The following is a 20,779-nucleotide window of genomic DNA, read 5'->3' on the forward strand; positions in this document are numbered from 1 at the left end:
TCTATGATCCTGTGACTCTGAAATAGGCAGAACAGGCATTACTATTCCCATTTTACAGATGTGGAAACTGATCTAGCAAGGTGAGGTAACCTGCCTATGGTCACACAGTTAGTACACGGAGGGTCTCCAGACTCCCAAAATAGCACTCCAGCCACTACACTATGTTGTCTACAATGCAAGGTGGAATAACCACGTAGGCTTCTCTGCTTCCTCCAAAGCCCCCAGCACAGGTTTCACAGGAACATCAGACTGAAGGGAAAAGTTAGTTAAACTCATTCATTTTACCAATGAGGAAACTGAGGCCCAAAGAAGTGATTAGCATAAGATCACATGTAAGACACCTTATTGATTCATGTTAATTGAGTCCTGTGTGGCTTATTTTTATTTGTATACACACAAAGACACACACACTCTTTGTTGGCAAGAGGTGAACAGAACTTACTGCAAAGGAGGCACCTGTTGGCCTGCGAATCCATTTTGGGGGCTTCTTCAGTGGTGGGATTAAGTTGGTGTGGGCCACCTGCTCTGGTACCTCCAGTGGAGGAAGAGGATGGCCGGTGCCAAATGGATCAAGGTTACTGAAAGAAGACGAGATCTGAAGGCAGAAGTGTGGATGTGTCATTAGCATGAAGCGGAGGACCCAGCCAAAGCTTCAGGTCTAAATGCAAACCCACGGCAGCCCTGAGCTGCCCATAAGAGTTCCAGCTTCTCTAACGGGCAGCTGAGGGGGAGGGAGCACACTGCATGTCAGAGACATGCTAGGAGCTGACCCAAATGATGCTTCCCAGAAGGTGTGAGAACAGAGGTGCTAAGCTACAGTCTTCACCTCTCTAAGAGGCCTCAGGAAAGGATTAGAAACAATCACAGCGGCAGCTCACACGCACCAAGCACAAGACAGCCCTTCGACGTAAGGAATAATAACAGCAATCACAAGGAAGGGCATTAGAAATATTATTCTTGTCTCTATTTCACAGATGAGCCTGAACCCCAGCTCTTGTCTCCTGGGCCTGTGCTCTTCTCAGGGTACCAGCTCACTAAGCCTGCCCTCAAAGCACTGCTGCATCAAACTCAGGTCACAGACGCAGGACAACCATGCTGTCTTCTCCGCCCTGTCTGACTGCTCTAGTCCCAGCTCCCCTCACCCTCCACCTTTACCTTATCAGCCTGGGTCTTCCGCTGAGCTTCCCAATTCCCTCCCATTACTGAGTACAAACTGATCCAGCCATTGAAGGAGGCGGCTGAGAATACGGGGGGATTCCGAGGGCACCACTGGACATCAAAGCACCATCGGTTCTGCGTGGACAGCTTGTACACCACCTAATCCACGGAGATATGGTCATCAGGCCGGATTGAAATTAAGGGCCTCCCCAATCCTGAGCACATGCCTAAAATCAGAAATACCCATCCTACCCACTACCCCTGCATTCCAGATTGCCCTTACTCTCCAAAGACAAGGTCTTACAATGCTCCAAAGCTTTAGATTCCTAAGGCATCACCCTCTTCCTCCTCCTCCCAATTTCCCTCTCCTGCCCCCCACTACCTGCTCCAGGGGGGCAGCCCCTGCCTACCTCTCCACTTCCTAGGTTCCAGCACAGGATCTGGTTGTCTTTGGCACTACTGAGCAGCAGCTCTGGGTCAGCCTGGCTCCATGACACTGATAGCACTCCCCTAAAAAGTCCAGAAGGCAGAAGTCACTCAAGGAAGTTATCTGTTTCCATCCTGAAGGAGTAATGCCAGTGTACAAAGCACCAATTAAACCTGCCTAAGCAAGTGGAATCTACTTAGAATGAGGTCCCAGGAAGGCAGTGAGGACCTGACCTTCACCCCATGTAATAAGGCTCAACTGCCAATCAGAAGAACAGCTGTTAGGGAGGTACCAGCTGCTGTTGGGTGAGGGGTGTTGGAATCTACACTGCCTAAAGATCTTGGTTCACGTAGTCCTGATGTCTAGGCTGAGGGAATCTCCCAAGGAGCTCTCTCGGCCCTTGGAGGCCAAGCCAGGCTAACAGCTAAGGCTTTCACTGTCAATTCTAGCCATACCCTAAACTCAGAAAACCCATGAGGACAGAAGTGAAGGGCTGGAGCCTCAAGGCTGTTTTCCATAACCCAAATGTCTGCAGCAATCCCTCAGGGTCCTACGGTCTCAGAGATGCTGGAGGTGGGCTCTTTTTGGGGGCCAAAGATGGAAAGTCTGGCACTACCTGCTGTGGCTGTCCAGCACTTTGAGCGGGGAAGAGGCAAACCGTAGGTCCCACATTTGGATCACTGGGAGGCGATCATCCTCAGAGCATAGCACCAGCTGGGTAGCCACTTCTGGATGCCAAGCCAGGCCTGAGCAGTGCATCTGTGGGCCAAACAGGTCCCACCTTACACTGTGTCCAATCATTCCACGTGAGAACCTTGCTTACCCCCAGACAGGCTGGGAGCTCTCTAAAGCGAGTGCACGACTTCTTTTGTCTCCTCCGCAGAGACACACCTGGTGCCAACCATATGCTAGGCATCAGTAAAGCCTTGCTGGCTCATGCTGAAGGAGGGCACAGGCTGAGTAACAAGCAGGGAGGCAGGCCACCAGGGGAATGCCCATGCCCAGTTATTTGGCTCAGCCTTATTCAGCTCTGAGCCCATGATCCCAGAGAATAAAACAAGAGGGTGTGATGGGAAGAGGAGACAGCCGAAATACAGGGTGGGAAAGGGGCTGCAGGAACCAGGACATTTGATTTAAATATTTATTAAGTGCCTAAAACGTGCAAAAGTGGGTGTGAGTTGGGAGACTAGTCCCTAGGAAAGAGACAGGAAGAGAGCACGGATATCCTTCTGGGAGAGTCCTCTGGGGGAGGGAGCATGTTAGGCTTCTGCCACTCAGGATCCACCTCACTGCACATTGACAATTAATGAATCCTGTTATAACATCAGTCAGGGGAAGCCAAGGGCCTCACACAGAGAAGAGCTTCAGGAGCGAGAGAGGTACGTAAGGGACACAGAAAGAGAACGAAAGAAAAGCCAGTGGTGCTAAAGGAGTAACAAAGGTTAACTAAGACAAGAACCTGCTAGCACCCAAGGAGCTTCCAATGTAACGGTGAGTGGGGAAGGACTGAAAGAAGCCTGCAATGGGACAGAATGTGGTAAGTGTGAAGGAGAGGTCCACACAAGGGGCTATAATCAATTTGAGAAGGAAGACATCACTTTTAGCAGGGAAATTCAGGGAAGGCTTCTTGGGACTTCTGAGCTAAGCCTTGAAGGAAAGCAGGAAGGAAGGATTTTAATAGGCTGAGAAAAAGGAATAAGGGATTGGTCTAGATATGGAGGACAGTGTAGACCAAGGCATGGAGAAGGGGGAAGGCAGTGATGGGGTACGGGCTCAAGCCAAGATCTTTTCCCTTTGGATCAGGAGGGCTTTTGTCCCGTTAGTCTGAAGGGCCCCCGGAAAGTCTGACCTTTGGGGGGGGGCTACTTGGATTCCCCTTCCATTTCTCCCAGGCCAGATACTCCCCATCTTCTACTTAGCATTCTTTTGATATTCCTCCCTTTGATCCTATTGCCAGCCACTCCCACCAGGATGCTCCCTGGGTTTGATCTATGGAGACCCTCCCTGGGACCCTAGACTACCTGGTGACACCTGCTTCTGGCCCAGGCCCTCCATGAAGGTGCTCAGGTGGAATCCAGCACAGACTCTGTCTAGTTGAGATTCTATCTGGCCCACCTTGCAGTACAAGCACTACAAATGCTTAGACTCCTTAAGAGCCAACCCAAGGTGGCAAATCTTTAATAAACTTTGTCTTTCTTTGGCTTTAAGAAGGCTTCGGTTGAATTCATTTGAGCAGGACCCAGCATGTTGGTATTTTGGGGTCCCCAGCACCCCTGAATCTCATCAGCAGGACTGAGCAACAGTAAGTCCTCCAGTTTGGCTGGCAAGTGCTGTGTGATAGAATGGGAAAGGTAGGATGGAGCCAGATTGTGGAGGGCCTCAAATAATAGCCCTGGGAACTCAAACTTTTTTTGAAAAACAATGGGGAGGAACTTTTGAGTAGAGAAATGATAGGAATAAAGCAGGAAGATTATGTGGGCAGCAGTGTGTGAAGGCAGTCTGGCAAGGGAAGAAGGCAAGGACAAGAAAGACCGATTAGAAACTATTACAACAGCAGAGAAGAAGGGCGACAAGGGCGCGGGCAGGAGGGGACCCAGCTGAAAGGGCAATCTTCTTTTTGTCTTGCATCCCAGTGCCTGGCACAGAGTAACACTTCATAAATACTCCCTGACTGACTTGCCTGACAAGCAGCTGGACTTGGGCGGTGACAGGAAACAAATATTACAATATAATTATTCCAAACTTCGAGTCTTAGGGAGGGGGAAGCTACATCAGCAGAAACAGAGAAGGAAGGGTAAAGGGCGAATTTTCTGAGATGAAGACTTAGATTTCGATACGCTGTCTGAGGTGCTAGCAAGTGTTCAGGATCAGATATCTAGCAGGCAGAAAGTGAGAAGTTCAGGAGTCATCTGCCCAGGCCCTGTCTATGGGCAAATCCCTCAAGCTCTTCAAGCCTAAGTTTCCTCACTGATGACAACTGAAGTCACGAGAGTCAATGAGGTTGTTAAGGGAAAGGTGTAGATACAGAAAAGGGCCAAGGGCAGAACCTTAGGGGCCATCCATTTTACATTTAAGGTTAAGGAAGAAAAGAGGCCAGTAAAGGGGACAGAGAGAAGGCCTTCAGGGGGTGGAAGGAGGCTTTCATTACTCACCCTGTTGCTGTGGTCGCTGACCTTGATGATGGGCTCATTCTTCCTGAGGTCCCACACCACAGCCTTGCCACTGGGGTGAGCAGAGGACAGGATGTGCTGGACTTGTTGATTCCAAGACAGTGCGCTGACATCCTCTGGAGGCTGCTGAGGCAGAAATTCACAACTCTAGAGCCCAGCACTCTTCCCCTCAGTCTGTTGCTCTGGATGAGCCCTTTGGGAACTGTGGGGCTGCTGGGAAGGGGCTATGTAAGGTTTTTACCATTTGGCCATCCTGGCTCCATCTCAATATGTCATTACCATTAATTAACTTCGCAATGACAATAGGTCAGGGAAAGTCAAGGGCCACAGACAAAAAGGTTTCCTCAGTAGTTACGGCCCTTCTGACCATGTCTGAAGGGTAAGGGTGGATAAGGGTCATAGAGTCAATCTTGACACCACAGAGAGAGAATGAGAGAAACCCATGGGAAACATTCAAGGAGAATCTCAAGCTAAAAAGCACGTGGCTGACAACACTGATGAATTTAAACCCAACTTACCTCACGATACTGTAAGCACAAGGCAGGGAGGGGACAGAAAAGCAAAGAGAAGACAATTACAGACTGACAGGCAGACTCAAACAGACACAGGCAAGCAGGCAAAAGTGTACTTAGGAATGGAAAAGCTGGACCCCCCACTTCCCAGAGAAGCCATAAGCTCATACCAGGAATATGCATGCTCCCTCCTTACCTCATGCAGGGTAATGTGCCTACCTCCTAGCCCATAGGACCCTTGAAAAAAAGTCCTGGGATGGACAGATAACCCCCTAACCTTTGACTGCCTTCCTAACACCATCCTTCTCCCTCTCCCAAACTCTTTCCCTAGATAGTTAAGAAAGGCCCCCAAGAAAGAAGGCTCCCTGCTTCCTTCTAGGGAATACCATCTGGCAGGCAGATTCGCCCTGTCCTGTAACCCCTGAATCCCTGCCCAGCTGCCACTAGTTTATGGCACCTCAGCACCCCCCAGTGGTATAATCAGGAGAAACCTGGCTCCCAGCTTCCCCCAAGGACACTTCCACACATTGGATATGCTGCAACCTCACCTGGGACTTGGATCCTGGAGTCATTGGCACACTGAAATTATTCAAATCCCAAATGTAGATTTCAGAATTGTTTGCTCCTGAGGCCAAGAGGTTGCTCTATATGAAAAAACAGACAGTGACTTCCCCATTCCCAGGAAAGACAAATCTAGGCTCTCAGCAAAGAAGGTACTTATACTAAGGGGTAGCCAAGGCCTATCTGAGAACGTTGGACAGAAGATGCCCTTCTTGGTCAGATACAAGAGGATGAGTTGAAAGGTGAAGACATAACCTAATGGGTTTTTAACAGCAAATGGCTACAGACATACCTGGAAAGGATTAAAGTCAAGGGCTCTGACAGCACCTGTGTGCTTCTCCTTCTGAGCAATGAGAGGTTCCTTCCCAGAAGTCAGGATTTGGGAGACACTGTACAGAGTGAGCACACCATTGTCCCCTCCACCTGCGATGACTCCTGAACCTTCAGGAGATCCGCTGCTAAAGTTCCCCCAAATCAGTTTGTGAAACCTACAAAGAGAGGACTTGGTCATATTGGCACAAATTCAGAGCTACAAGGTCCAGTAAGTAGCAGTCAGAACAAAGCAACCATCTTTCACCATTCAAGGGCATCTTTATATTCTCGTACTTCAATCATAAGGAGTGGTTCTACCCTCTGCCCAGTCCTGCCAATATGATCAGTCCTTTCTCAGGCAACAAAGAGATGTTTAGCCCACCTTCTTAGCACTGAAGGAAGTAGAAGGTCATGGCCTCTGGGCCAGAAGAAGATGCCAGCTTTTCTCCACTGCTTAGCAGATTGCCTGGGACACAGTAAGTGAATAATAAATGCTTTTCATTCACTGAAAGGGAAGGGCTAGTTCCCTTCAAGGACAACCAAGTTCTCCTCTCCTTTCCTGCCCAAGGACATCATCAGCATCTACATTTATGTAGTACTCTGAGATCTGTATTTTCCCCATAATAATCCTCCAAGAGAAGGTAGCAAAAGTATTATACACATTTTGTAAATAAAGAAATTGAGTCCTGAGAGATTATGTGATTGTCTCGGAGACACACAGGTAAATACTAGCTGTGTGACCCTGGGCAAGTCACTTTAACCCTAGGGACTTCAGTTTCCTCACCTGTAAAAAGAAGGACATTGGATTAGATGATCTTTAAGGTCCCTTCCGACTCTCAGTCTGATGACCCTAGAATTATCAGTGCTGAGCTTCAAACCCTAGTCTTCTAGATCCAAAATCAGAGCTTTTCCCAGTACCCTGGGACACAGGAGCAAATCCCAGTCTGTGTGAAAATACTTCTGTCGGAGGAAGGTCCCATCTATGGGAGAGAAGCTGCTACACTATGTGCCCCTCAAAGCCAGCCCATATGTTTTTTTCTGAGAAAGCCTCAGGGACAAAGCCATGTGACAACATACAACACTTTCTGAAAAGAATCCTGGCTTCCAAGGACCCTTCTGATCTGGGTTCCCAGAACCTGTACAAGGAAAAAAGAATTTCCAGTCCTCTTTAGTAAGATAACCTAGTGTATGTTCCGTTTTCCAAAAGACCAGTGCAAAAACTAATCAGAATGCTTACGTGGGTTCTACTCCCGGCTCTGCCAATACCTCACTCACTGAGTGACCTTGAGAAAAATATTTTATATATCAGGGCCTCAGTTTCCACATCCATAAAATGAGGAGCCTGGACCACATAGATTGCCTTTGAGGTCCTTTTCAGGTCTAACAAACTGTTCCATTCACTTCTATTCCAAATCTGTAAGTAAGGCTTGGATTAGATTAAGCACCAATCGATAACAGTTAAGAATTCATGAGATTCATCTAAAGTCCTCCTTATCTACTGGCTCCTTCTTTAGCTGTCTACAAACATGGTTTTCTTACTCTTTTTTTTTTTAATTAATTTATTTATTTAACTTTTAACATTCATTTCAACAAAATTTTGGGTTCCAAATTTTCTCCCCTTTTGTCCCTCCCCCCACCCCAAAACACCAAGCATTCTAATTGCCCCTATCACCAATCTGCCCTCTCTTCTATCATCCCTCTCTGCCCTTGTCTCCATCTTCTCTTTTGTCCTGTAGGGCCAGATAACTTTCTATACCCCTTTTCCTGTATTTCTTACTTCCTAGTGGCAAGAACAGTACTCAACAGTTGTTCCTAAAACTTTGAGTTCCAACTTCTTTTCCTCCCTCCCTCCCCACCCCTTCCCTTTGGAAGGCAAGCAATTCAATATAGGCCAAATCTGTGTAGTTTTGCAAATGACTTCCACAATAGTCGTGTTGTATAAGACTAACTATATTCCCCTCCATCCTATCCTGCCCCCAATTACTTCTATTCTGTCTTTTGATCCTGTCCCTCCCCATGAGTGTCAACCTCAAATTGCTCCCTCCTCCCCATGCCCTCCCTTCCATCATCCCCGCCCCCCGCTTATCCCCTTATCCCCCACTTTCCTGTATTGTAAGATAGGTTTTCATACCAAAATGAGTGTGCATTTTATCCCTTCCTTTAGTGGAATGTGATGAGAGTAAACTTCATGTTTTTCTCTCACCTCCCCTCTTTATCCCTCCACTAATAAGTCTTTTGCTTGCCTCTTTTATGAGAGATAATTTGCCCCATTCCATTTCTCCCTTTCTCCTCCCAATATATTTCTCTCTCACTGCTTGACTTCATTTTTTTAAGATATGATCCCATCCTCTTCAATTCACTCTGTGCACTCTGTCTTTATGTGTGTGTGCGTGTGCATGTGCATGTGTGTGTGTATAATCCCACCCAGTACCCAGATACTGAATAGTTTCAAGAGTTACAAATATTGTCTTTCCATGTAGGAATGTAAACAGTTCAACTTTTGTAAGTCCCTTATGACTTCTCTTTGCTGTTTATCTTTTCATGCTTCTCTTCATTCTTGTGTTTGGAAGTCAAATTTTCTTATCAGCTCTGGTCTTTTCATCAAGAATGCTTGAAAATCCTCTATTTCATTGAAAGACCAATTTTTCCCCTGAAGTATTATACTCAGTTTTGCTGGGTAGGTGATTCTTGGTTTTAGTCCTAGTTCCTTTGACTTCTGGAATATCCTATTCCATGCCCTTCGATCCCTTAATGTAGAAGCTGCTAGATCTTGTGTTATCCTGATTGTATTTCCACAATACTTGAATTGTTTCTTTCTAGCTGCTTGCAATATTTTCTCCTTGACCTGAGAACTCTGGAATTTGGCCACAGTGTTCCTAGGAGTTTGTCTTTTTGGATCTCTTTCAGGTGGTGTTCTGTGGATTCCTTGAATATTTATTTTGCCCTCTGGTTCTAGAATCTCAGGGCAGTTTTCCTTGATAATTTCATGAAAGATGATGTCTAGGCTCTTTTTTTGATCATGGCTTTCAGGTAGTCCCATAATTTTAAATTGTCTCTCCTGGATCCATTTTCCAGGTCAGTTGTTTTTCCAATGAGATATTTCACATTATCTTCCATTTTTTCATTCTTTTGGTTTTGTTTTGTGATTTCTTGGTTTCTCATAAAGTCATTAGCCTCCATCTGTTCCATTCTAATTTTGAAAGAACTATTTTCTTCAGTGAGCTTTTGAACCTCCTTTTCCATTTGGCTAATTCTGCTTTTGAAAACATTCTTCTCCTCATTGGCTTTTTGAACCTCTTTTGCCAGTTGAGTTAGCCTATTTTTCAAGGTGTTATTTTCTTCAGCATTTTTTTGGGTCTCCTTTAGCAGGGTGTTTACTTGTTTTTCAAGCTTTGCTTGCATGTCTCTCATTGCTCTTCCCAGTTTTTCTTCCACCTCTCTAACTTGATTTTCAAAATCCTTTTTGAGCTCTTCCATGGCCTGAGCCCATTGAGTGGGCTGGGATACAGAAGCCTTGACTTCTGTGTCTTTCCCTGATGGTAAGCATTGTTCTTCCTCATCAGAAAGGAAGGGAGGAAATACCTGTTCACCAAGAAAGTAACCTTCTATAGTCTTATATTTTTTCCCTTTTCTGGGCATTTTCCCAGCCAGTGACTTGACTTCTGAATATTCTCTTCACACCCACTTTGCCTCCAGATCCTCCCAGCCAGCACTTGGGGTCTGAGATTCAAATGCTGCTTCCCAGCCTCAGGGCTTCGGCGGGGGTGGGGCTGCTATTCAGTGTGAGATTAAGTTCAGCTGCTCAGGTGGGGGCATGGCTGCCTCTCAGGCTCAGTTCCCTCAGGGGGTTTATGCAGAGACCTTCAACAATGGATCCAGGCTCCTGCCTGCTTGGGGAGCCCTGGTCGGCCCCTGACTCCGCTGCTGCCTCCCGAGGGGGCCTGAGTTATGGGGGCACCCCACTCCCTTCTCGACCCGCCAAAGAGACCCTCTCACCGACCCCTGTCACCTGTGGGTGGAGGGACCCACACAGCCGCTGGAGATTCCTTCCCCAAAGCCCGCTCGGATCTGCTCCTCTTGGTGCAGCGCGGCCGAGGCAGGGCTGGGCTCGGCTCCTGGTCCGCAGCTTGAAGGACCTTTTGCGAGAGGTTTTCAGGGCTCTCTGGAACAGAAATCTCCTCCGCTCCACCGTTCTGTGGCCTCTGCTGCTCCAGAATTCACCAGGAGTTCTTTTTTACAGATATTCTATGGGCTGTGGGTTTGGAGCTAGTGTATGTGTGTCTTTCTACTCCCAGTTTTCTTATTCTTAAGAAGTCTCCACTTAACCTGGTCATCCTCTAAAACTACGACGTAGTACTTTTATCAATTAATCAACAAACATTTATCAAGTAGCTATTGTATAAGAGGCTCCATGTTAGGCAGTAGAGATACAAAGACTAAAGGGAAATGATTCCTGCTTCTAAGAAGGTTAGAAACCATTCAGGAGAGACAACATGTGTATATGGGTCTACATAAAATGGATATAAGATAATTTTGAGGGAAAAGACATGAGCAGCTAGAACATCAACCTTCACTCTCCAGACAAGAGGTCTTGAATGTATGGAATGTATGGATTCCCTACGAAGGATTAAAGGGGGAACGTGGTGAAAGACTGTATAAATGAGGCAGAGATGGGCTGCTACCTATACTACTGGAAGGAGTCCTCATATTAATGTGATTTATGATCTAAAGGCATCCACATATCCCAAGAGGAGGTGTTAAGGGAAATTCAAGGAGCAAAAATGTATCCTAACCTCAACACTTTAAAAAATGATTAAGAATTGTGTTTACATGTAATTGGGAAAAGAAATAAAAGAATAAATAACAGAAACAAAAATACTACACAAAAAAGTCAGTCCTAAGTCATTAAAAAAACAGTGATTTCATCTGGAATATATCTCATCCCTTCTGAGTTCTATGACATGGAGAATAACATTTTCTCATAAATTGTATAAGACAGAAAAGGTTGGATCCATGTCTGACCCATTGTGCCATTTATACTTTCAAGTTTCCACAAAAAAGAGCTACAGGGAAGTTCTGAATAAAGAGGACCAAAGTCACTGTTTCATAACAGCTCCTAGGAAGCAGAAACCAAACTGAATGACTCTAAATGGTTCTTAAGATACCATATCTAGGATCAGGGGCTGATCACAACAGAGATCAGGAAATCAAAAATGGTCAGATGTGTGATATTCCTAAAACATTATCCTAATAAAAAAATCTTCAAGAGTTCCCAATTGCCACAAGATAAAACACAAAACAGTCAGCTGGCCTTTAACCCTTCATAAGCTGACTCCCACCAACCTTTTCTGTTTAACTCATATTACACTGGCTCTTTTAGGCAAACTGGTTTCCTTGTTCCCACACACTATATTTCATCTCTCTCCTTCACATCTTTATACACATGGTCCTTCACAGAAGAAATATACTCCCTCTCTACCTCACAGAATCCTTCAAAGCCCAACTCAAGCCCTACACTGACCACAAAGCCTTCCAGGATCCCCTCAGCGATTAGCATTTTCTCCCCTTTGAAAATCTTTTTTTAATTGATTTTACTGATTTACTTGTATATTTGCCACAGCCCTCTACTAGAAAGTATCCTCCTTGACAGGGATGTTTTGTTTTCATTTTCGTATCCTGAACATCTAGCATGGTATCCTGAATTTAACAGACACTTAATAAATGTTCACTGAATTGAATTAAATTGTACCTAAGCTTCATAAGGAACCAGCATGGTATAGTTCTCCCAATCAAGAAGAGAGAGGCCCAGAGGCCTTAGCCCTAGGAAGCCCATGCTAAGTCACAGAACCCTTTTAAGGAGGCTTCATCAGGCACATGAATGAGCTATATGACCCTGGATTTCACACCAAGGATGAGAGAAGAACCCAGCAACCACAAAAAAAAAAAAAAAAAAGAAAGAAAATCAGCATGGAGGCTAACCACAAGGAAAAGCTGGAAATACTGAAAGAACCAGTTCAGTCAAGGATCACTGGGAAGGAAACACAGGACTGAACCTTATATTAAGGCAAAATTCTGTTTTTTACTTATTTAGTCTACACTATATGCCAGGCAACTAGGAGCTGAGAATACAAATTTTTTAAAAGTGCATCAGGTCCTGCCCTCAAAGGGCTTACATAAGACACTAAACAACCACTAACCATATTTCTAAATGACTTTTAATCTTAGGGACTGCAGTACTTTCAGCTTGGATCACAGTGGAGATAAAAAGAGACCCTCCTTGCTGGGTGTCAGCTGAAGGGGATCCACTCAGCATGCTGAGGGGCCTTCCTTTCTTTGTCCTGAAATCACAAGTTCCCATTGGCAGACTGTGGCTACCCACCTATTGTTCCTCATTCTTTCTATGGAACCAGCTCATCTTTTTTTTCTGATGATACACTTCCCTGATGACATCCTTTACTATAATTCTTCAAATTTCTTATTTGTTACATATTATAATCTGCTCATATTCACTATGTACCTTTTCCAATGCCCTCTGTGTGATACTCATTTTGAATTTTTCAGAGACTATATGGGGTTCATATGAAAGAATATAGATGTTAAAAAAGATAGACCTTTATTATTTGGAGAAATACGAAGTAATTAAAGGAGCTCTGCAATTTCCTGAAGACAATCAATCAATCAACCAACAAAAACTTATTAAGGGCCCATTATGCCAAAGGCAATGGAGGCTGTTCTCCTCCTCCTCCTGCTTAATTCTGGGTCCAGTTCATCATCCATTTGTACTGTCTGTTCCAGATGGACAAGCTCTATAGGCTATAAACCTACCTGCATGTCATAATCTAGTCAGCAGACATTCTTCATCCACTTGGTTTTTCCTATGTACATGGTTAGGGCAGATGCTTGAGCGGTTACAGATCTCTTCTAGGAATCTCTACAAGCATGGTGTCAAACTCAAATAAATATGAGGCCTCTAAACCACCTGTATCAAGATCCCTGTGGACCATACTTTGACTTATTGTGCTGGCAAATATTTAACAACCAGCTCTCTGAGAAAAAACTGTACACACAATACACTTTTAAGCTTAATCTGCATTATTAACGTTTCCTATTTTAAGTCTAGACAATCAACAAAGCAATATCTGTAGAACCTCACCGAGTCCCTCTTCAACTCAAGACTGTGCTGGATCACCTCAGACATTTCCCAGTTGTGTGTCTCTGCACATATCACTTAACCTGTTTGCCTCAGTTTCCTCAAGTGTAAAATGGGGATAATCACAACAAATACTTACTTCCCAAGGTTGCTGTGCGGCTCAAATGAGATCATCTTTGTAAAGCACTTAGCATAGTGCCTGGCACACAGGAGATGCTATACAAATAAATGCTTATTCCCTTTCCTTTCCTTCCCCATGATAGTGGCAAACACTTGCAAGGCTCTTCTGTCTCCTTGACATAAGTCTCACTTGATCTTTGAGATCTGAGGGTTATAGAACAAGGATATCCCTCTATTGTTCTATCTTTCAAGGAATCTTGAATAATTTTAATGGGTGGATAGCAGACACTTTGTTTGAAGACAACCTTTAAGGTAGCATTTTTATTTGACCAAATCAAATACTTTAAAAAAATAATAGACAGACAATACGTACAGTGGGACCTTGTATTCTCTACATTTTTTCAGTCAATTGTGTGATGGTAAACTTATCACTTGCAAAAAGATTGACTGGTTTCATAAGAATATTCTTATTGAGGATACCCTTGATAAATTCTTATAAAAATTTTCTAGAGATGGGAAATTAGATGGATAAGTTTTTGTGACACTGCTCCTTTTCTCCCCCTCCTTCCCCTGATTTTCCTCCTCCCATCTGCCTCCCTCAATCTCAGTTTTCTCTGCTGGTTCATCACCCATAGCACACCCTCTAATCAAGGTTCTCCTAGGCCTTCCTTCTTCTCTTTTTGCTCTATACTATCTCCCTTGGTGATCTGATAAGCTTCCATGAAGTCAATCATCATTTCTGTGCAAATGATACCCAGATTTTTACATTTGCCTTTGGTCTCTCTCGCTTGAGATAGTCACATGATCAGTAATTATTTTTTGGACATCTTTAATTGGATGTCACACTGGCATCTCGAACTCATTACGCCCAAAATAAAACTTACTATCTTCACCTCCAAATAACCCTTCTTCTGAACTTACCTATTACTATCAAGGACACCATCATCTTCCAATTCAGCTGCACACTCAATGTGTCATCCTCAACGCTTAATTCACACTAATCCAACAAATCCAATCCACTGCCAAATCTTATCATTTTTATCTTTACTATGTCCCTTACACTCACCTCCTTTTCTCTACGTCACTACAAGCCTAGGTCAGGCCCTCCTCATCTCATGCCCAGATTACCTCAGCAGCCTTTTGACTGGTGTCCTTGAATCTTTCCCCATTGCAGGTGAGCCTCATTCAGTTAGCTGCAAAGGTGACTTTTTTTTTAAATATATAATTTATTTATGTTTCAGTTCTCAATATTCACTTCCATAAGAATTTCAATTCAAAATTTTCTCCCCATCTCTCCCCACCCTCCACCCCAGGGCAGCATCCACCCATCCACCCCTTCCTCCAGTTTGTCCTCCCTTCTATTACCTCCCCTTCTTCCATAAGGTGACTTTTCTAGAGCATGACAATTTCACTCCTTATTTTTGCACTTCGTACTCAATGAACTCCAATGGCTCCCTATTACCTCTAGGATCAAAGATAAAATCCTCAGTTTGGCATTTTATACTTCATAACCTGGCTCCTTCCTACCTCTCCAACCTCCTAACATTTTAATCTCACATACTCTGTGGTCCAGGGACACTGGATTACTTGCAGTTCCTCAAACAAGGCTTTATCTCCATACCTGGCTGTTCCCCAGACCTTCGATGTTCCAAGTCTTGGCCTTTTCTTCCCATTCCACCAGATCTCTCTCTCTCATACACACACATACACACACACACCTATGCACACACATGCACATGTACACACGCTTCCAAAACTATTCCTCTGCACACAGAGCCACTCCATCAACATGCCAACCAACTGGTAGTATACCTGTTAGAAGCAGAAAGGACTCCTTTATGCTTCAGGTCCAGGGAAGGGTCTCTGAAATCAACCTCAAAGATTTCCAAGGTAGCATTTGTGCTGAAGGATGCATCCAGCTGCTGGGCAGACGTTCCTAGGCACCAAGCACAAGGAGAAGTAGAAGAAAGGAAGGAAGGAAGGATTAAGGGAAAGCTAAAGGCAACTTCCCACAAAGTTAGGTCTGTACAGCACAATACACTTTGACATAACGGGAAGGAAAGAAAAAGAGACCTACATCACTGAAAAGGGGTACTCCAGTGCAACTGATCAATAAAGAGTCTATCAGTTTGAGGTGCTAGGAATCCTTAACAAATAAACAAACACCCAGCTACCTGTTCCTGAAGGAATCACCTGTTGCCAGATAGATAGGGTGCTGGCTGGCTGGACTCCACACCTGGACCGCAGGCCTCTCAAGTTCCTTCAGCTTCATGCTATGTCCTGTACAAGATGAATAACAAGACCATTCAAGGCTCCTGAGAGCCTACACTGGAGGGACTGGGGGCAGACCTGAAATGCACCTATACCACCCTCAGTGGGGATTTCAGCATAGGAAAACCAGGGGGATGATGCAGCAGTAGCTCCTAAATGTGCAGAGGCTGCTAAGTTGGCATCACTGAGTTACCTTGAGAACCAGAGCTCTCCCGTCCTGACTCAGCAGCCCTCAGAGAGCTCCTCCTCCCTCAGAGGACCATGGGCAAGACTCAGCAAGGCCCATGGACTCAGACTACAGGGATCAAGGCTCTCAGGACAGATGGAGATGTGGGATGGGACAGAAGAGGCAGGCAGGTTCCAGATGGGCTCGGGGCTACCTTTAGGGTAGCAGGGTGGGGAGGCAAAGCTCAGAGCACGAGCTACACAGAAGAGCAGGAGAATCTTCTTGGGTGGGGGAGTTTTATGGGCGGGGGGTCAGTGTTCACTGCTGGGGCTAGACAGTACAGGAGGAGGAGCTCCTAGGCTGGGTCACTCGGGGCTAAGAATGGAAGGTAAAGGAGGGGAGGCTGGGGGTGATGCTGAGGCGCTAAAGACATAGGATGAGAGGGATCTGGGGACTCAGGGCCACAGCTGGGCAGAACAGGAAGGAGGCTCATTAGGGTGGGGGTGAGGGGGTCCCTCAGAGTGTTGCTCAGGGAGGATGTTGGGCAGAGCTCAGGCTATGGTGGTGGAGGAGGATGTTCAGGGCTGGGGCTGGGCAGCACTGGAGGAGGAGGTTGCTGGGGTTGGGGCGGGAATCAGCTCTGGGACCGAGCTGGACAGGAGGGGGGTGTGAGGGTGGCAGCTGGGGTGCGCAGGGCGGGGGTGACAGGGATCCCCAGGGTGACAGGGGTGTGGGGAGGGTCGGGGTGGCAGCTGGGGTGCGCAGGGCGGGGGTGACGGGGATCCCCAGGGTGACAGGGGTGTGGGGGGAGTCGGGGTGGCAGCGGGGATGCGCAAGGCGGGGGTGACGGGGATCCCCAGGGTGATAGGGGTGTGCGGGGAGTCGGGGTGGCAGCGGGGATGCGCAAGGCGGGGGTGACGGGGATCCCCAGGGTGATAGGGGTGTGGGGAGGGTCGGGGTGGCAGTGGGGTGCGCAGGGCGGGGGTGACGGGGATCCCCAGGGTGATAGGGGTGTGGGGGGAGTCGGGGTGGCAGCGGGGATGCGCAAGGCGGGGGTGACGGGGATCCCCAGGGTGATAGGAGTGTGGGGAGGGTCGGGGTGGCAGCGGGGATGCGCAAGGCGGGGGTGACGGGGATCCCCAGGGTGATAGGGGTGTGCGGGGAGTCGGGGTGGCAGCGGGGATGCGCAAGGCGGGGGTGACGGGGATCCCCAGGGTGATAGGGGTGTGGGGAGGGTCGGGGTGGCAGTGGGGTGCGCAGGGCGGGGGTGACGGGGATCCCCAGGGTGATAGGGGTGTGGGGGGAGTCGGGGTGGCAGCGGGGATGCGCAAGGCGGGGGTGACGGGGATCCCCAGGGTGATAGGGGTGTGGGGGGAGTCGGGGTGGCAGCGGGGATGCGCAAGGCGGGGGTGACGGGGACCCCCAGGGTGATAGGGGTGTGGGGGGAGTCGGGGTGGCAGCGGGGGTGCTCATGGCCCAGGCCGGGCAAGACCGGGAGAAAGCATGACTGGGAAAGGGAGGGAGGGCTGGCGGACAGGCTCAGGGGCCCTCAGCCCCTAAACCCACCTGTGCCCGACTGTACCGGGTCATAGGTCAGATAGTGGCGGAACTGGGTCAGAGGTCAAGTGCGGACTATCCACTCGACCGCCACAATTTCCTTCGGGGGTCAGCAGGGCCCGAGCGACGGAAGCCGCTGGGAACCAAACTCATTCCCAGAACCAAGAGCCGGACCCTCCCTTTGCGCATGCGTAGAGAACTCAGGCGCGCCGGTAACCCTTCCGTGCCCGCACCCGAGCATCCCCTCCCTCTGCCGTGAGCTCCCTGGCAGAAACGGCAGCCACCTGGGTTTATGCGGCAGAGCGCCTCGGGCCACCTCGGAGTTCCTGAGAGGGCCGCTCGTCCACGAGCCGGGCTTTGCTTTCCGGCCGGGCGCACCCCCATTTCCACGCGTGAGAAACGGAGGCAGAGGAAATCTGGGCGAAGAAGAGCGGAGGAGCGCGGCTGGTGCTGGGGGGGCGCGGCCCGCCCAGGCCTCGGCATTGCTGGGGAGCGCGGGGGGCTGCTGGAGGCCCCCGAGGAGCCGAGAGGGGGATCAGCCGGGGCTTGGGGGGCCGTGGGGGTGGGAGTGGGAGTGGGGCGCAGAGCTGAGGCTGGGGCTCGGGGTGCGTGGGTGGGTGTCCGTTTCTTTGACGTATTGGGTTGGAGGTGAGATCCACGTGGAGATCCGACGTCGGAACCATTCTCACTTGAAAGTTCCACGTGGGGAGCCTGGAGGGGAGACGTGAGCCCCTCACCCGAGACCGTCGGCCCCCCGAGGCAGGCCGGAGGCTCGTTAACCGCGGTGCCTTTGGGAAGGCGGGCGGCGGGGGACGGGGCGCGGAGAGAGCCGGGCCGCCTGGTGCCCCCAGCCGAGGCCCGGCCCTCCTGCGCGGAGAGCTCCCCGAAGTCTGTCCGCCTAGCCCTCCGCACCCGCTCCTCCCGCCCAAGGCGGCTGCCTTTCCTGGCTGTCACGCCGTGCCTGTTCCGACCTGCCCCGCCTCTGTGTGCACAGGTGGTCCCCTACATTGGGAATGCACTTCCTGCACCTCTGACCTGGTAGAACCCCCAGCTTCCTTCCAAGCCAGGCCAGGCCCAGCCCAAAGCCCTTTCCTGAGCCCTCTCCCCCCACGCCTAGCACTTTCTCTCATGAGATTACTTTGTATTCACTTTTTTGGCTATATGTTGTATACTTTTGGCGGAGGTCATAAATTCCTTGAAGGCAAGACTTGTTTCATTTTTGTCTTTATCCTTAGCACGCAGGGGCTTCAGCAATCAATCATTAAACGCCTGTAATGCACCAATCTCGTTAAACACCCAGAATATACCAGGTGCAGAGAAAGACTAAACCGGAGTTCTTCCCATCAAGGGGCTGATACTTTAAAGGGGAAATGTATCTATACACATTTCTTAAGAATGAAAGGTAATTATTTTTTGGAGGGACAGCACTAGTAGCTGTTAGGTTTAAAGTTGAACTCATATTCTATAAACGACTTCCTTATACTTTGGTAATGGGCATCATCACCTTTAGGGAATGAGATTCACCATCTCTGCATCATCTGAGTACACCTACCTGGCACATAGTAGGCACTGAGTGCTTCCTGACTTGACCCCCACAATTTTTCAGCCTACCATTTAACACCTCCTCCCCCACCCCAAGGAAACAAGGGATTGTGAGAGGTGGAGGAAAATAGACAGCATATTACAGCTGGTTATGCTAGATAGTCAATGCAAAGGCAAAGAAATGGAAGACAGAGAACCTTGCGTAAGGAAGACCAAAAAGTTGTTTTTCTGGGTCAGAGTGCTGGAGATAGTGATACATAACAAAGTTGAGAAAATAGATTAGGCCAGAGGGTCAAGGGCTTCAAATGACAATCTACGGGATCCCAGGAGCAATGGAAAGCCACTGGAGTAAATTGATCCAAGGAAGTGGTATCAGACTGCTCTTTAAGAGAATCACTTTGGTGGCTTTGTAATGAAGTGAGGCAAATTGGAGAAAGTGGCTCTGATTAAGGAGGGCCTGAACTAGAACAGTGACAATGTGAGTAAAGGAAAGGATTATGGATGGAAGAGGTTCTAGAGGAAAAGAGCCATGATGTCTGTGGCAGCTGATTATGCAGGGTGAGGGAGAATGTGGATTTGAAGGTTCAATTCAACAAACATTTATTTAGTGGCTATTTGTACCAGGCACTGTGCTTGGATGACACAAAGGTGGGGTACCTGGGGGACTGCAAGAATGGTGGTGCCCTGGACAAAAATGTAGGTAAATTAAGCAAGACTGAGTCACTTTAAAAAAAAAAATTTTTTTTTTGAACATGCCAAGTTTTGAGATACCTGTGGATCACCCAGTTTGAAATATCCCCAGTCAGTTGATAATCTGGACCCAAGACCAAGAGAGACTAGGGCTGGGTATGCAGATCTGGGAGTCACTTGCACAGTGGTAACAGAACCTTGGGAGTTGCTAAGGCCACCAAGCAATGAGTGTAAAGAAGGCTGAAGGACAGACTTGGTATACATCTAGTGAGGCAGCATATGTATGACGAATTAGCAAAGGAGACTTGATAGGTATCTAGGAAGACAACCAAGAGAGGAGTCCCAAAAATCTGAAAAAACTATTCAGATAATCAAGGGTCAGATGATGCAAAAGCAATCAAGGATGACTGAGAAAATGATTTTGGCAATTAAGTGATCATTAGTAACTATGGAAAGAGCAGTTTTGGTTTGGCAGGCAGGCTACACGCTAAGCCGCAGAATTGTAAAGTGAGAGGAAGGAGAAGCAACGGTGTTTTCTAGAAGCTCATGAAAGGGAGGAGAAACACAGGATGACACCTCAAGGGGATAGCAGGGTCTTCTGTTTTTATTCCCCCGAAAGAGACTTGGGCAGGTTTCTAGGCAGCAAAGTAGAGTGGGATTAAAGATAACAGGATTGTGAAGGCAAGCTTTTGGATAAAATGGAAGGGCATGTCAAGCGTATATGTGGAAGCTGGCTTTGGCAAAAAGGACTCAGAGCCTATAGTGCATGAGAGAGTAAAGGATGTCAAAAGGTTGTGAAACAGAAAGGTGTGTTAGAGGAGGCTTACAGCAGCTTTTGTAAGATCATCAATTAGAGAAGAGGAAAAAGATTTACTTGCTGCAACAAGGATACACTTAAGATCAAATAATTAAGTTTGTAATGGACCTAGTGAATATGACTTCTTCCATATGGTCTCCAGTTCTGCTTAGCAGCTTGTATGAAGTGGAAGTTGGTGGTGGAAGTAATATAAAGTTGGGATTTGCCAAGACATTTGAAGTGAGAGGACAAGGTGGAAAGGGATTCTGAAGTAGAGGACAATGTAGAATTTAACTGGCTAATCGCAGGATCAAGACTGGAGAGGAAAGTGAAGTCAGAGCAGGGGT

At 47.5% G+C, this 20,779-nt stretch overlaps 1 protein-coding gene across 11 annotated transcripts in view; it reads right to left on the reverse strand.

Moving 5' to 3' along the window:
- The window catches only part of SEC31B (SEC31 homolog B, COPII coat complex component), a 30,143-nt gene extending 12,190 nt beyond the window's left edge, over positions 1 to 17,953 (reverse strand). For 2 of the 11 annotated variants that reach the window (XM_072620051.1, XM_072619993.1), the window contains exons 1-10: positions 17,689 to 17,952; positions 15,604 to 15,690; positions 15,223 to 15,346; positions 6,121 to 6,316; positions 5,816 to 5,911; positions 4,738 to 4,881; positions 2,202 to 2,344; positions 1,569 to 1,668; positions 1,156 to 1,317; positions 443 to 595 (exon numbers count right to left, since the gene is read on the reverse strand). In XM_072620051.1, the coding sequence (XP_072476152.1) occupies positions 443 to 595; positions 1,156 to 1,317; positions 1,569 to 1,668; positions 2,202 to 2,344; positions 4,738 to 4,881; positions 5,816 to 5,911; positions 6,121 to 6,316; positions 15,223 to 15,346; positions 15,604 to 15,690; positions 17,689 to 17,887 (1,404 nt within the window). In that variant the 5' untranslated portion in view covers positions 17,888 to 17,952. Of the gene's footprint in view, positions 1 to 442; positions 596 to 1,155; positions 1,318 to 1,568; positions 1,669 to 2,201; positions 2,345 to 4,737; positions 4,882 to 5,815; positions 5,912 to 6,120; positions 6,317 to 15,222; positions 15,347 to 15,603; positions 15,691 to 15,874; positions 15,962 to 17,413; positions 17,591 to 17,688 lie in introns of those variants that run through there. The other 9 variants (XM_072620014.1, XM_072620062.1, XM_072620008.1 and 6 more) reach the window with 9 other exon arrangements.
- Positions 17,954 to 20,779: the final 2,826 nt, after the last annotated feature.

This window comes from Notamacropus eugenii, chromosome 1 (assembly GCF_028372415.1).
Source record: "Notamacropus eugenii isolate mMacEug1 chromosome 1, mMacEug1.pri_v2, whole genome shotgun sequence".
NCBI classification, from domain to species: domain Eukaryota; kingdom Metazoa; phylum Chordata; class Mammalia; order Diprotodontia; family Macropodidae; genus Notamacropus; species Notamacropus eugenii.